Source organism: Leptodactylus fuscus, chromosome 2 (genome assembly GCF_031893055.1).
Source record: "Leptodactylus fuscus isolate aLepFus1 chromosome 2, aLepFus1.hap2, whole genome shotgun sequence".
Classification (NCBI taxonomy): domain Eukaryota; kingdom Metazoa; phylum Chordata; class Amphibia; order Anura; family Leptodactylidae; genus Leptodactylus; species Leptodactylus fuscus.
This window is the reverse complement of record NC_134266.1, coordinates 162111497-162126400: the sequence shown is the minus strand read 5'-3', so window position 1 is coordinate 162126400 and position 14904 is coordinate 162111497. Positions and strand designations below refer to the sequence as shown.

The 14904-nt window shown below is 39.2% G+C and overlaps 1 protein-coding gene across 1 annotated transcript in view; it reads left to right on the top strand.

The window, feature by feature from the left end:
- The window catches only part of LOC142195319 (zona pellucida-like domain-containing protein 1), a 31621-nt gene extending 26615 nt beyond the window's left edge, over window positions 1-5006 (top strand). Inside the window, exons 10-11 of the mRNA XM_075264975.1 lie at window positions 2965-2988; window positions 4843-5006. Of these exons, the coding sequence (XP_075121076.1) occupies window positions 2965-2988; window positions 4843-5006 (188 nt within the window). The remainder of the gene's footprint in view (window positions 1-2964; window positions 2989-4842) is intronic.
- The last annotated feature ends 9898 nt before the right edge of the window (window positions 5007-14904 follow it).

Sequence of the window (14904 nt, the reverse complement as noted above, 5' to 3'; positions counted from 1 at the left end):
CCCCATCCTAGGGATAGTAAATTACTTGCTAAGTTGGGAAAAACCCTTTCATTCCTATTCTATTTCAATATAAATCCTGCCAAATATTAATCCTCTAATTCTTCTCACCACAGAGATGCCAGATATTATGTATACATTATATGTTTGTTACAATAGCAGTGAATGCAAACATTGTGTTTTAATGTTACATGTATTGTCTCTCCATTGCTTAGTTTTAGATTATGCCTCTGTACACGAATGATAATCATCCAGGTACAGGTTTTTTATGTGAAGACACAAAAGCAGATGTTTTTTAGTGACAGGGACTGATAATTTCAGTTCTGTCACAAGACAAGGCTGTCACACGGAGTGCGCCACAGAAGCGCGCGGAGTTATCAAAGAATACATGGAAATTAAGTGGTCCCTTCTGGCACTGGGACAAGTAAATTGTTAATTTACTGAGCTGTCTCCAACTCCGTACATGCAGCTGAGTGATGTCTAGCAACTATTTTCATGTCATAAAAAATGGAAATAACCATCAAACTAAACTCTCTTTATCCATCCTAAATGACATATCAGTTTGACTATAGAAGTGCAATGAAATATCTTAAATCCTCTTTTTTTTGTCACAAATGGGAATCAATCCATACCATTAGCCTCTCAGCTATGTCAAGTCTCATATACCAGTTTGTGTATAAACTTTATACAGAACGTATAACCACATTGTGAGGATATCTGTGTCTTAAAGTCTTGTGTTCATACAGATCGAGATTCCACTGTTATTTCATTCTATAAATGAGTCATTCTATAAGGGAGTCTCTCTAGGAAAATCAATATCAAACAAGTCACAGTGAAGTGTAAGAGACAATATTCTGAGCACTATCATACCATTACATAGTCTAGTAGATGCACTATTTCTTAAGAAAAAAAAAAATGCCATTTTTAGATATATGGAAATTTGGTGGGTACACAATTGGCGTCCAGGCAGAGTTTTAATGGTGCTCCACATTGGGTTTATGAATCTTCTCAAAGATTATATTTTAGATGACCTTTCATGTCCTCATCAATGTGTGTTTTTTTATATACCGCTAGAAAGCTGACAGTGCATTGAATTCATCCTTACAGCCTAGCATCATCACTTGGGTGTGAGTAATGCCCCCTTTGACAGTACAAGGCTATGTTAGAGTACAGTCATATTCACACAATGTGTAAAAAATGGTGGGTGCCATGTGAAGGCATGGAAAAATTAGGATAGGGTAATTAGGAATCAGATGGGCTTCCCCATAGCAACTTGCAAGCAGTCCTCTTTGTCAGGGTACAACCAATCACAAGGGACTATATGTCTGAGGTCATTGATGACTCTGTGATGGGTCATCATAGCTTCTTAGGCATTATTCAAAGCCCAGGCAGGAAGAGAAGCGGCCCGAATTTGTGGAAAGAGATTAGACAGCAACATCTCAGATAATTGGACTGAATGAGATTGGAAATTCAGGTATGTAGATGATATAGTGTGAGCAAATGTAGTATCTGTGTTACTCTAAGTCCACATTAGCATTGGTTGACTGATGTTCTGGTCCATTGGAGCTGTGGTCCGTTGAAGGTATGCTTCATCAAATTTTACCAGTATGAGTTGGAGTTAGCAGTTGGAACACTGGTCTACGTGTTACTCTCTTTAACTCAAAAGTTCCACAGCCCTTTAGCCAACACCCCAGAATGGGTATTCATAAAGTTTGCCCAGCCTTGTCCAGTGGTACAGGCAAGGAAAATGCTTTGAATTCCATGTAACACTTATTCTCAAATACTAGGCAGGCACACTGCCATTTTTTCCTTCAGCCCAAACAGGGTGGGTTTTCTTTCTCCTGTCCAGATCTCTGGCACAGTCTGGATTGGCTGTTTAAGCTCAAATCCAGTGAGGTGCAACATAGTTCAGTCTCTCTGTCCTGTCTACACTTCCTCACTCTCTGAAGAACTAGAGAAGACTCCTGGTGTTCACTTCCCTTTTAGAACCAACTTCCTTGGTCTTACCAAATCTCTGCTCCTGAATCACATGGTACAATTTGCAACACAGATGCCACATCATCTGCTGTCATAAGAATGTTAAAGGCAGCTGTCTAGCAAGTAGTAGTAGCAGTAGGCCACCAATGGCTGGTACCTGAAGTAGTCAATAGCATAAAATTAAGGAAACAGATGAGATGGAGCAGGTGGAGTATGTGGCTGACTCATAATTTCAGTCACAGCAAGATGATATGACATTAATAATGGCAACTTCAATGCATTCCTACCCCTCCCTCTCAAAATACAACCAACCAACCAACCAAAAAAAGTGATTGCTTAATCACTTTCCAAACACCAAACCTTTTGGTACTGACCAAAAAGGGGTAATTTTTGGAAAATGTAAAATTTTTTGAAAGTATCATGTGTATCTATCTCCAATAAGAGGATAACGTTTGGACCATTTATAAGAATACTGAAACTCCAACAGTGCAATATGTTTTTAAACAGCCTGTTACAATCTGCTACCATCCCTTTACACATAGCCATATCTGGTGCTATCACTTTAATATCGCTAAGTCTGACCTTATGGAAAAGGCCTGTTATATAGAGTTGCAGGAGCTTCTTAAGGGTCATACATGATTTTTTAAGTCAATTCACGATATTGATTCAGAACAAAGAGGTTCAGATTAAATTGAACTTTTGTTCTGAACTAGCAAATGCAAAAATAAAAATAAAATTCTGTATAGAGATCCCTTGGCTCTGGCACACCTATTACACTTGAGCCTTATATCCAATTGTCCCCTATAATGCATTATTGATGGTTCGATATTAAGTTTCCTGGTGGCAGACTCCTTTAAGCGGTGAGTTGGTTATACTGTAGCTCTTGATGTCATACAGAACATGTTTGTATTTCAGGCTGTTCTTTTAACACTTGGGTATTACATGGTATGATAACATAATCAATAATTTCTACTATTTTGTTCTTTCCAGCAGAGTTAACCAATTCAGGCCCCAGTAAGTATTTAATAGCTTTTTTTTCTCATTTTAAACTAAACATGTTATTTTTTGTTATTTGAAGTATAACGTAATTAGAGGAAATAAAACATACAAATTCTAATATATCTACACATCTATCCATCTTCTTCAGGAACATCATCTTCCTGTGTCTTCTTCCGGCGCAGGCTTTGAAACTTGTAGGCCTCCAGCAGAGCCTACTGTGCACTGTAAAAAAGTGGCCATTTTTTTGTGGCCTGTGGGCATGCACAGACGGCTCTGCCTGAGGCCCGAGGCCTACAAGTTGCAAAGTCTGCGCCAGAAGAAGACACAGGAAGATGATGTTCCTGAAGAAGATGGAGGTGGCACTGGAGAGTTATCTGGCAGCATTGGGGATGCTCCCAGTGCTGTTTGAGCACTGGGTCTTGCCCCCAGTGTTGCAAGAGAACTTATTTGCATACCGGCAAAAACTGGTATTTCTACGGAATGGCAGCGTGGAGAAGACATCTAAAGGTAGGAGACGAATAGCCCTTCTTAAGGCTATTCTGACATGTTAGGGACAAAAAATTCATTCTCAATGAAAGGATCCCTTTAAACCACTTGCAAACCACCGTGTGCTATCCTGGTTTTTTCCATTCTTCTCTGTCTGACATCCGTGTGCCATCCATATGCTGGCCATGCCGTTCATTCACAGTCGGCAACCAGCCCACGGTCGTGTGCAACCCGACTTAGGGGGCTTTCACACTTGCGCTCATTATCCAGTTTGTGCAATCCGGCCGTTTTTTGTCTTCAGCCCTGGTGAAACTGGACAGGGGATGGAAACACAGCGATCAGTTCTAAAACCCATTCACTTGAATGGGTTTGCAAAGGTCACTGCTCGTGTGCGTCTCCTGCAAGTTCTGCATGAATGTACTTTTTAGTGTATTGAGGAATTCTTTCATAAAAGGCAAAGAAACAACATAACTTTCAAAAGAATGGTTCATGTGAATAGCCACTATTTACATACAGTGAATTTAATGCAGCCATGCAACAGCAGTTAAAAAAACATTGTGTGAATGGTGGCATAGGCTGTAAACACACATATGGATTTTGTAAAACAGTTTTTGATAAAGGTTTTGTGCTAAACCCAGAAGTGGATCCAGCAAGAAGGAAAAGTTTCTGCACTTCTTTGATATTTCACCTTCTTTATGACTCCACTCCTGGCTTTGGTTCAAAAATCTGCCTCAAAAAGTGCCACAAAAATGCTTGTGTGATTCTAGAAATAATAAGATAAATGTGAATAAATCTGAATTTTGACTTGGCTCAGCTCTGTGAGATTCTGACGTTAAAACTCATGAACTGCTTATTTCCATTTCATGCTGGGTGCATCTAAATCAGTTTATGGAAGGTTTTTGAAATGTGAATTTGAGCTATTTTCACTTTTGCTAAGTCTATAGCGGATATTTATAAAGCTTCACTAGAATTTTGGTTGTATGTAATATCTTTTAAGGTCGAGATTGATAACATTCCAATGATCTGTCTTTGTAATCTCCAAAATATTTTGGGTTTTCATTTGCTTAATGCAGGGGGAAATATATGTTTCCTGGTGCACTGTACAAACAATGTGCGCCAATATTCATAAACAGCATTCATTAGTTAGACATTTTTAGTAAATGATTTGTAATAAGTATAACTCTGAATTGCCAGGCACTGGTATGATATTTGGCCCACCAGACAATTAACATGAATACATTGAAATGTTTTCTTGCCAAAACAAATGTAAACGTATTATCCAATAAAATATAGTCCAAATAAGATAAAATCCAATAAAACCATTAGTGAAGCTATTTGTTGTGATGACTTAATCCATAATACATATTATTTGTAACTTTCTAGGTGATACAACTGCCGATTCTCAAGAAATTGTCAGCACTGCTGTCGGTTTGGGAATTACAGTTGGATTCTTGGCTTTGCTGTGTACACTCATGGGAGGAATTGCATTTCTTATGCACAGGAGGCTGCAAAAAAGTAGATATCCAGAGAAGAATAATTTTCATTAGATTGAGACTTTTATGACTGTATGTTTGCAGACATAGAATTTAGAAAGTCTCTTATAAACTGTGGAAAGACATAGTTGTGTCCACAGGTATAATAATAATTATTGTGAAAATATTTAATTGAGATTACAATGTAATATTTTGATTTTTATGTATTAGACAATAAAGACTGAATAAATTGGCATATAAAATTTGTGTTTATCTATTTTCCTTGCAATAAAATCATGATTCCTAATAACAGATATAGGTACAGGTTTTTCATAGAACTTGCAGGAATCATCAGCTGTCTTATGCTAAAAGTAAATACAGAATTTTGGCCTTTCTAGAAAACCAGAGGGGCATGCTGTGTTTTACAGTCCCAACAAAGTCAACAAAATTTTATTTAATCCCATCCTCATATTGCAGATGAAGACCTTATGGAGAACACATACCATAGCATGTTAATTGTACCTGCAATAACACAGCACTTTCACTATAGACTTATGATGGGGAAGGGGAAGGACAGACATGAAAAATGGAGAAGTGAAAAACACAAGCAATTTTTCTGCATTTTTGTGATTTCTTATGTGTGACTTTAGCCTTAATGGGTATTATAAGAAATATTCCCTCAAAAAATTTAAGCAAATTAGCTCTCCCCCAAAACAAGAAAGCCTCTAAAGTCACACATAGGTAGCTGAACTGTAAGTTACATAGTTACAAAGTAAGTAAAGGAAACAGGAAATCTGGCACCTAAGACTCCAATATGGTGGTAGGATTAAAACTTCGTTTTTATTGAATTTCTTTTAAAATGTGGACATCTTAGGTATGTATAAACTTGATGTGCAGAGGTGGTTTCTGCTACGCCAATGCGTTTTGGTGCAATAGCACCTTAGTCATGCCCTGGATCAACGAGTCCATAAGCTCTAATATTGTTCACTTCAAGAGAGGCATCCTCACCGTCTTTGAACTTGTTTAATGAATCCACCATCACCACTTCCTGGGGCAGAGAGTTCCAGAGCCTCGCTGTTCTTACTGTGAAGAATCCCCTTCTATGTTGCTGGTGAAACTTTCTTTCCTTTAGATATAGTGGATGTCCTCTTGTCACTGTCACTGGTGTAGGAGTAAAAAGATCCTTAGAAAGTTCTTTGTATTGTCCCTTCATGTATTTGTACATTGTTATTAGATCTCCCCGTAGATGTCTTTTCTCTGAACTGAATAAGCCCAAGTTTGTTGATCTATCGTACTTCAATCCACCCTTTCCCCTGATAATTTTGGCTGCCGTCACTTTTTCAAGTTCGATTATATCTTTCTTGTACACTGGGTCCCAAAATTGCACACAATAGTCTAAGTATGGCTGTCCCAGTGATTTGTAAAGAGGCATAACTATGTTCTTGTCATGAGAATCTCTACCTCTTTTGATGCATCCCATAATTTAATTTGCCTTGGCAGCAGTTGCCTGGGAATATTCTTGATTAGGAATTAAAGCCAAGCCAGAGACTCCTCTTCCAAGGCTCTTCCAGCTGCTTTGGGGTTCCTGCCACTCGTACAGAGCAGGATATTAGTTGGGTGAGAAGAATTTGATTCAGGTTTCTGTACCATTTACTATTTCACCTTGGCTGCATCTTCTAGTGAACCATTTCTTCACCTAACATCAGGTAAATTTGGCTTCTTTGTCAATTATATAAACAAAAATCTACACATTTGATTGTCTCATGTTTAGATTAGTGGTGGTATACATGGTATGGATGCCTGCTTTCCTATTAGACTAAATGGCGCAAAACATATTGTCCTGACTAATACAAGCTATCAAAGAATATGGCAGACACATAGTTATGATGCCACTGTAATCATGATGTGAGAACTTTTTCTTCTTGACACAACATCTGCTCCTCTTACCAATAATTGATGGGCTACGTGCATGCATGTCCTTAAAAAAGCCGAACTCAGGAGTGAATCATAAAGTACGAGAACATATAAAGGACAGATGGTACTTCTTCTTCTTTATCTATTGACTGCGGAATTTGTCTTTCCATGTCTGCACTCTACCCCTGATTATAACCTTTTAGACGCACTCTACTTATTTCATTCTGTGTATCCTACTTTCTGCATCTCAAGAGACTGTTTCGTTTTCTTGCAGCAGCCCTATAAGGGAGTGAAAGATTTTCATATGCAGTAATTCAATACGCTCTGTAAGCATTCTTAGCACTAGCTAAAAGGGAGTGTGGAGGGCTGGAAAAGCCTAGGAAAATTATAGTAGATGCAAATGTTCAAGTATGCAATGAAATTTCTAAACTGTATTTGAAAATAAATTTTACGTTACAAACAGAAAAAGAGTAATGGATATATTGTATATTTGGCTTCAAATTATTTTGTCACTATTGCACACCTAGTACCAAATTGTTATATGCAGTACACAGAAAGTTTCACAAAGACTTATGTGCTCAGGGGCATAACTACCCGGGTAGCAGCAGTAGCAGCTGCCACAGGGCCCGGGACATTAGAGACCCAGCAACAGCCACTACTGCTGCGTTTTTTTTTTTTTTTCTTAATAGGCTGTTACCGTCTGGAGTTACTCCAGCCCGTAACCGGCCCTATTTACTTACCGATTCCGGCAGGGCCCCATAACCACTATTATTACTATTATTATACTCAGTGGTCTTTTCAGACCCCCTAGTATAATGATTGGAGGCCCGAGAGAGGTAGGAGAACATAAAAAACACTGTTACTTACCTCTCTGGGTTCCAGACAGACTTCAGGCCTACTTTTGCTACCTCCCTGACGTCACATGACATGGCCTGCGTCCTAGGTCATGTGACGTCCCGGACGTCATTGAAGATGGTCAACACCACCGAGGAGTGTGGAGCCAGTGAGAGGTAAGTAACAGTGTTTTTTTATGTTGGTATCCCCTCTCGGTCTCCGATTATTATATTCTGAAAAGACCCCAGAGTATAATAACTGTTCATGGGTGTTCACAATGGGGCAATAATACTGTGTGAAGGGGCCACTATGGGTGGTATAATACTTTGTGCAGGGGCAACTATGGGACATAATACTGTGTGCAGGGGCCATAATAGAGCAAGCAGGAATGTGGGGGGAGGGGGGGGGTCGGTCGGGGTCTTCAGTGTTAGTCGGGGGGCATGTCAAAAGTTCACCATGGGGCCCCGCCATTACGACTTACGCTACTGTATGAGCTATTTGTAACTTTGGAAAAACATGTATGCAGTATATGTGTAAGAGTGAGATGAAAAATGTACAATTCTGACCTGAGAATATTTCTAACCAATGCCAAACATGGATATGACATGGCTCGATAAGTTGTATCAACAACATATTAATTCTCAACCTAAATTTACTACATCCTAGGGGAGTGATCTCATAATGTCTAAGTAAATTTCATAACCTCTTACTTTTCCCTATAGATCATGGATAAGAAAGTCTTTTCAAGATGATTTATTATCCTAGTGTGGCCTGTATCATTGTCCTCTTGTATTTGTGAGATGCTGTTGTATAACCCTTCAGAAACATGCGTCCATTATCAGCTCTGCGTCAACAAATCCCACAATTGTTGAGAGATGAAATAAAAGATAATAAACACCCATGTGTGCAATATATACCAAATTCTCCTTATAATTAGAAGAAAATATATCTAAGAACTGCTTACATACCAATGAATACTTTCTCAGTGCTAATGACTCTTAATAGTACAATAGTCATAAAAAGAATAAGGATGTGTGGACAAAATTGAATTTTGAGCATTTTTTCTAATAATATTTTATTGCAGTTAATTTAAGGCTTCTTTTCGCTTCATCAATGATAAATGTTGATACTGGCACTTACCTTCTTATCAAAATAATATTATGCTGAAGAACATGAAAATAAGACAAATGTATATAAACAACATTAATAACAGGTTTTTTACCATATAGCATTTAGCTAAAAAATCTTTAATTTCTTAATAATTAGAGATGAGCGAACACTGTTCGATCAAATACATATTTGATCAAATATCAGGCCGTTCGGGGTATTCGATTGGAATCGAATACCATGAGGTAAACGCAGTAAAAATTCGTATCGCCTCCCACCTTCCCTGGCACTTTTTTTTGCACCAATAACTGTGCAGGGGAGATGGGACAGGAACTATGACAACGGAGGCATCGAAAAAAATCTGAAAGAGTAATTGGCTGGCTAAATCAGGTGACCTCCAATTTATACAAATGGTGGATTTAACATTCGATTAATTTGAGACTATGAACTATGTGACTGTGAGACAGGGATAGATCTACAGTCAGGGTTAGCTAGGGATTAGCTTTATTTAGGTGGGAATGTCACTCACCCAGCTCTTTGGGGCTCTATCTGGTCGGGATCCCTGTCAGCTTGCGATATGCGCAAGCTGACTTTTTCCCATAGGAATGCATTGACCAACGTTGATTGGTCGAATGCCATATAGAGTACAGCATTCAGTCAATCAACACTAGTTCTGCTGGAGGAGGTGGAGTCTAAGACCGGTCCACAGCAATTTCCATTGTGGTCCGATCTCAGATGTAGCAGTGCTGACACAGCTCTGCTACACCGCAGAAGCGGCAGAGCTCAACACACACAGAGATGCAGCAGAGCTGAGTGTGCAGCAGACATTGTAACATTGTCAAAACATTGTTACTCTTATGCTTATTAGAGATGAGCGAGTAGTGTTCGATCAAGTAGGTGTTCAATCAAATACTACGGTATTCAAAATACTCGTACTCGATCGAACACTACTAGCTGTTCGAAGTTTAAGGTTCGATGCAGAACCAGCGTTGATTGGCAGAATGCTATACATTCTGCCAATCAACGCTGGTTCTTCTCTTACCTTTAGAAGTCTTCTCCGTGCAGCGTCCCCATGGCGGCTTCCGGCTGGAATTCACTCTGCCTAGGCATCGGGGCCTAGGCAGAGCCGACTGTGCATGCGCAGGCGGCTCTGCTCAGGCGTCGGGCCAGACAGAGTCAACCGCGCATGCGCAGTCGGCTCTGCCTAGGCCCCGATGCCTAGGCAGAGTGAATTCCAGCCGGAAGCCGCCATGGGGACGGGGACACGGGGAAGAAGACACGGGGACGCTGCGCCAGGAGAAGACTTCAAGGAGAATCTAGCCCGACCGTCACTTGTGGATTTGGTAAGTATAATTTTATCGAATTTTGCGTACCCCTGAAACGAGCATTTCCCCCCATAGACTATAATGGGGTTCGAAATCCGTTCGAACAGTTGAACAGTGTGCGGCTGTTCGAATCGGATTTCGAACCTCGGACATTTTAGTGTTCACTCATCTCTAATGCTTATCAATGTACACAAAAAGCCTTTCAGAACAAACACTGATTTTGGTGTATACTGTGCAACAGGTGTGTAAACCTAGCCTAACAATACATAGCAATTTTACTTATTATTATTATTATTATTATTATTATTATTATTATTATTATTAATAATAATAATAATAATATACACTTTCTTGCTGATATTATTACAGAAAAACATTAAATTTTTACTATAGACTGTTTATGAATAGAAAATGTAGATGTAGACTGGTTAAATTCCTCACTGAATAGGTTTTTCTTAACCATCGCAACTTCAAGAAGAAAACACATTTCAATGGCTTGTCCTCTGGCTATAAACACGTTAATTAGAAAAGAACTGTCATAGCCTTAACATAGAAAGTCACAGTTTATGAGTATGGTGTTAAATATGAATATCCAAACATTAATAATATGTGCGGTTAACTTTAATATATTGTGCTACTTGTGCTCTAAGCAATTCATCACTGGCTTTGTAAATCTTTTTTGATATTTAAATTGAATTGATTCTCACAAGTAAAAAAAATGTATGAAAAAAAGCCATATACAATGTACTATATATATATATATATATATATATATATATATATATATATATATACACACACACATTACATTACATTATATATGTGTTTTTTTTCAGGCATTTTTTTAGGCATGATATACAGTATATACTTTTCAGGCATTATATATGTACTGCTCCAAAAAGTAAAGGGAATGCTCAAATTACACATCCTAGTTCTGAATGAATGAAATATTCTCATTGAATACTTTGTTCTGTACAATGTTGAATGTGATGACAATAAAATCACACAAAATCACACAAAAATCATCAATGGAAATCAAATTTATTGACCAATGGAGGCCTGGATTTGGAGTCACCCCAAAAAATTAAAGAGGAAAAACACATTACAGGCTGATGTAATGTCCTTAAAACATGTGAAAATGAGGCTCAGTAGTGTGTGTGACCTCCACGTGCCTGTATGACCTCCCTACAACGCCTGGGCATGCTCCTGATGAGATTGCAGATGGTCTCCTGAGGGATCTCCTCCCAGACCTGAACTAAAGCATCTGTCAACTCCTGGACAGTGTGTGGTGCAATGTGGTTGGTGGATTGAGTGAGAAATGATCCCAGATGTGCTCAATCGGATTCAGGTCTGGGAAATGGATGGGCCAGTCCATAGCTTCAATGCTTTCATCTTGCAGGAACTGCTGACACACTCCAGCCACATGAGTTCTGGCATTGTCTAATATGCTTGATACCATAGAGTGTAATTTCAAATAGTACATTTGTCAAACATTTAGCTCTCTTACTGAATGAAAAGAGACCACAATTATAACAAACTTTTTTTAGGGCCAGACATTTTTCACATTTTCAAACTGGGCCTTTAGTGAACTTTGGTTGTGGAATCGCAGGGGAAACAAATACCAGCACTGTTTAAAAAAATATAATTATAATCATTATAGTCTTTAATCAATTGCTAATACATTATATTGTAGCCTATCCTACTAATATTATAAATGTGAAAGTTTGTATGCTTGGATGTTTGGATGTTTATGTGTTTGTTCCTGAATCACGCAAAAATGGCTGAACGGATTTGGATGAAATTCAGCACATAGATAGATTGTAACCTCGATTAAAATATAGGCTACTTTTTATCCTTGTAAATGACATGGCTTCACGACTGTTATTAATTTTTGTTCACATACTATATTACACTGCTCTTATCTCAGCTTCTGAGAAAGCCAGGGCTGTTATCTCTCTGTGTAAACCCACACTAACCCTCAGTGTTCACTCATTTGCATATTATCCGATCTGCTCCAGGCACTGATGACAAACTGACATGGGCAAACACCTTTAATTCAAATTGGCAGTTTGCCAATTTTCAACATGCCTGGAAAAAGAAAATCTAATTTGTAGCAAACAACGAGAGTTATGAAGGTAGCCAGAAGTCACACAGATCTCCTTAATCAGAGCTGAGGGGGATCATCAACACCAAAAACACGCTCATTATATGGTGTCCCAGCAAGCTGCTGAGATACCAGAACAATCACGGGTACAGCTTGAGGAATGAGTTTAGCAGCAGGCCAGCTTCACAGCTCCCAAAATGCCAGAGTAGGCGGATCATCAATGCCAACAACACACTCATTATATAACGTTCCAGCGAGCTGCTGAGTTGCTGGAACAATCACAGGCACAGTGCAGTGCAGTTCAGCGGCAGGCTAGCTTGAGAGCTGCTGAAATGCCGCAGCAGGCGGATTATCAACACCAACAACACGCTCATTATATTCTGTCCCAGCGAGCTGCTGAGATGCCGGAACAATCACAGGCACGGTATGAGGAGCAAGGTCAGCAGCAGGACAGCTTGAGAGCTGCTGAAATGCTGAAGCAGGAAAATCATCGATGGCAGCAATTTGCTGAATATAGGCGGATCGTCGATGCCAACAACCCGCACACGAAGTCGCGGGCAGAGGCTAGTAGTTTATACTTTATTACTGACATTTCCACATATTAAGATAAGATAAGATAATCCTTTAATAGTCCCACCGTAGGGAAATTTCAGTGTGTTACAGCAGCATAGTAATACAGATACAGGATAATACACAGTAATATATTACAGAAATAGACACACAGAAGCTGAGAAAAAAAAAATACTAGGAATCCATAGCAGCTAAGGAAGAAATGAAAGAAGGAAGACTTCAGAGTCCTTTAGTTCTCTGTGTGGAGTAGTATCACTTGGTCTGTTGTAGATTATGTAGCCTGACTGCGGTTGGGAGGAAGGACCTCTGATAGCGCTCCTTCTCACATTTGGGGTGGAGCAGACGGTCACTTACAGTGCTGCCAAGTGCCGTCAAGGTCTCATACATGGGGTGGGATTTATTCTCCCGCATGGATCTCACCACGGACAGAGTCCTTCTGTCACCCACCACCTGTACTGGGTCCAGGGGGCTCCCCAGGACAGAGCTGGCCCTTCTGATCAGTCTGTCAAGTCTATTTCTGTCCCTGGTTGATATACTGCTCCCCCAGCAGGCCACACCGAAAAAGATGGCTGAAGCAACCACAGAGTTGAAGAAGGCCCTAAGAAGTGCCCCCTGGACTCCAAAGGCCCTCAGCCTCCTGAGCAGGTAGAGCCTGCTGTGACCCTTTCTGTGCAGCACCTCCAGGTGATCAGCCCAGTTCAGTTTATTATTGAGGAGCACACCCAGATACTTATAGGTCCTGACTATCTAAATGCATAACTCTTGGATCTTCGCCAGGATCGGAACACTTCTCTGTTTACTAAAATCCACCACCATCTCCTTGGTCTTTCCAGCATTAACCCTGAGGTGTTTCCGCTGGCACTATTCAACAAAATCCCAGTTTACGTTACTTGTATCCTTTCAAGAATGTTTACCTATGAGTTAATTACTTAGAACCTACCAAGTCCAGACCTTTTTTGAGACTTGTTGAGATAATGAGATAAGTACTTCCCAGTGTCTGTTGTTTACATCACATACACATTTTTTAGAGTTAACTAGTTGTCACATGTATAATTATTCTAATTTTCCTGAGAATGATTGTAAGGGGTTGGTTGCCAGAAAGTTAGCTTAAAAATTACTTTTTTTGGGACTTCAGTCAAATTTCTCTACCTATTCAGAGAGTCTCCGTAGCTAGAGCCAGTGTTAAGGGGAAGTGGGATAAACTGGGAAATTTCCCAGGGCCCCCATTCCCAACGGAGCCCAGGGATCTGCAGCATCAGGCTTTTAGCCTGATGCTCTAGAACCCGCGAGCTCCACACCTGTATCGGTGAGCTGTGATGTGCACATCAATACTGTTAAATTCTATGACAGAGCAGGGAGCTGAAATGTTTCTTCTATGGCAGATCTATGGATCTTCAACCCGCATTGAGTCTTCTTTAACTGCAAATACTGCGTCATAAGCACTTCTAAATAGCACCAAACCCTGAGAAGTATATGTACTGTTAATTGGGCATAGTATGGTTCATGAAACTATGTTCAGTGATTATAGTTTATCAAATTTATTGGTTTATTATAAAAAAAAACAAAAAGCTCATCAATTAAAAACATAATAATAATAAAAACACATTTTAGGGAAAGGAGGTTGTGACTAGCATACTCCCAAAGGAAATATACTAGTAATATATCTAAACACTGATTGCATATATCGAATAAATACATCCACATACTAATTGATAACCCATATATACATTTACAATATATATGTCCATAACAGGTAATACTAATAAATAAATGGACAATATACATTAAAAATATTGTAAACAGTGCAAACTAACGTATGTAACAGCACTTTTCAATATCAGAACATTTATTCAACTCTCTCCATTAAAAACACATGGCGAAATACAGTATGCATGTATATTGGTGGGAATGATAGCCTATAGGTATAGCGTACCTTTAGGCTTTAGGACTGTAGTCTGTAATATTACCACACGTGCTTCAAAAGGGATCATACTTCTATGGAAATGCACATAAAATTTGGCAATCCTATTTTTTTGATAGCACAGAAAAAGTTAGCTTGCTAAATTTTGTGTTCTGTCAAAATAGTGAATCAGGTGGATTTTTTTTTGTTGTTGTCATT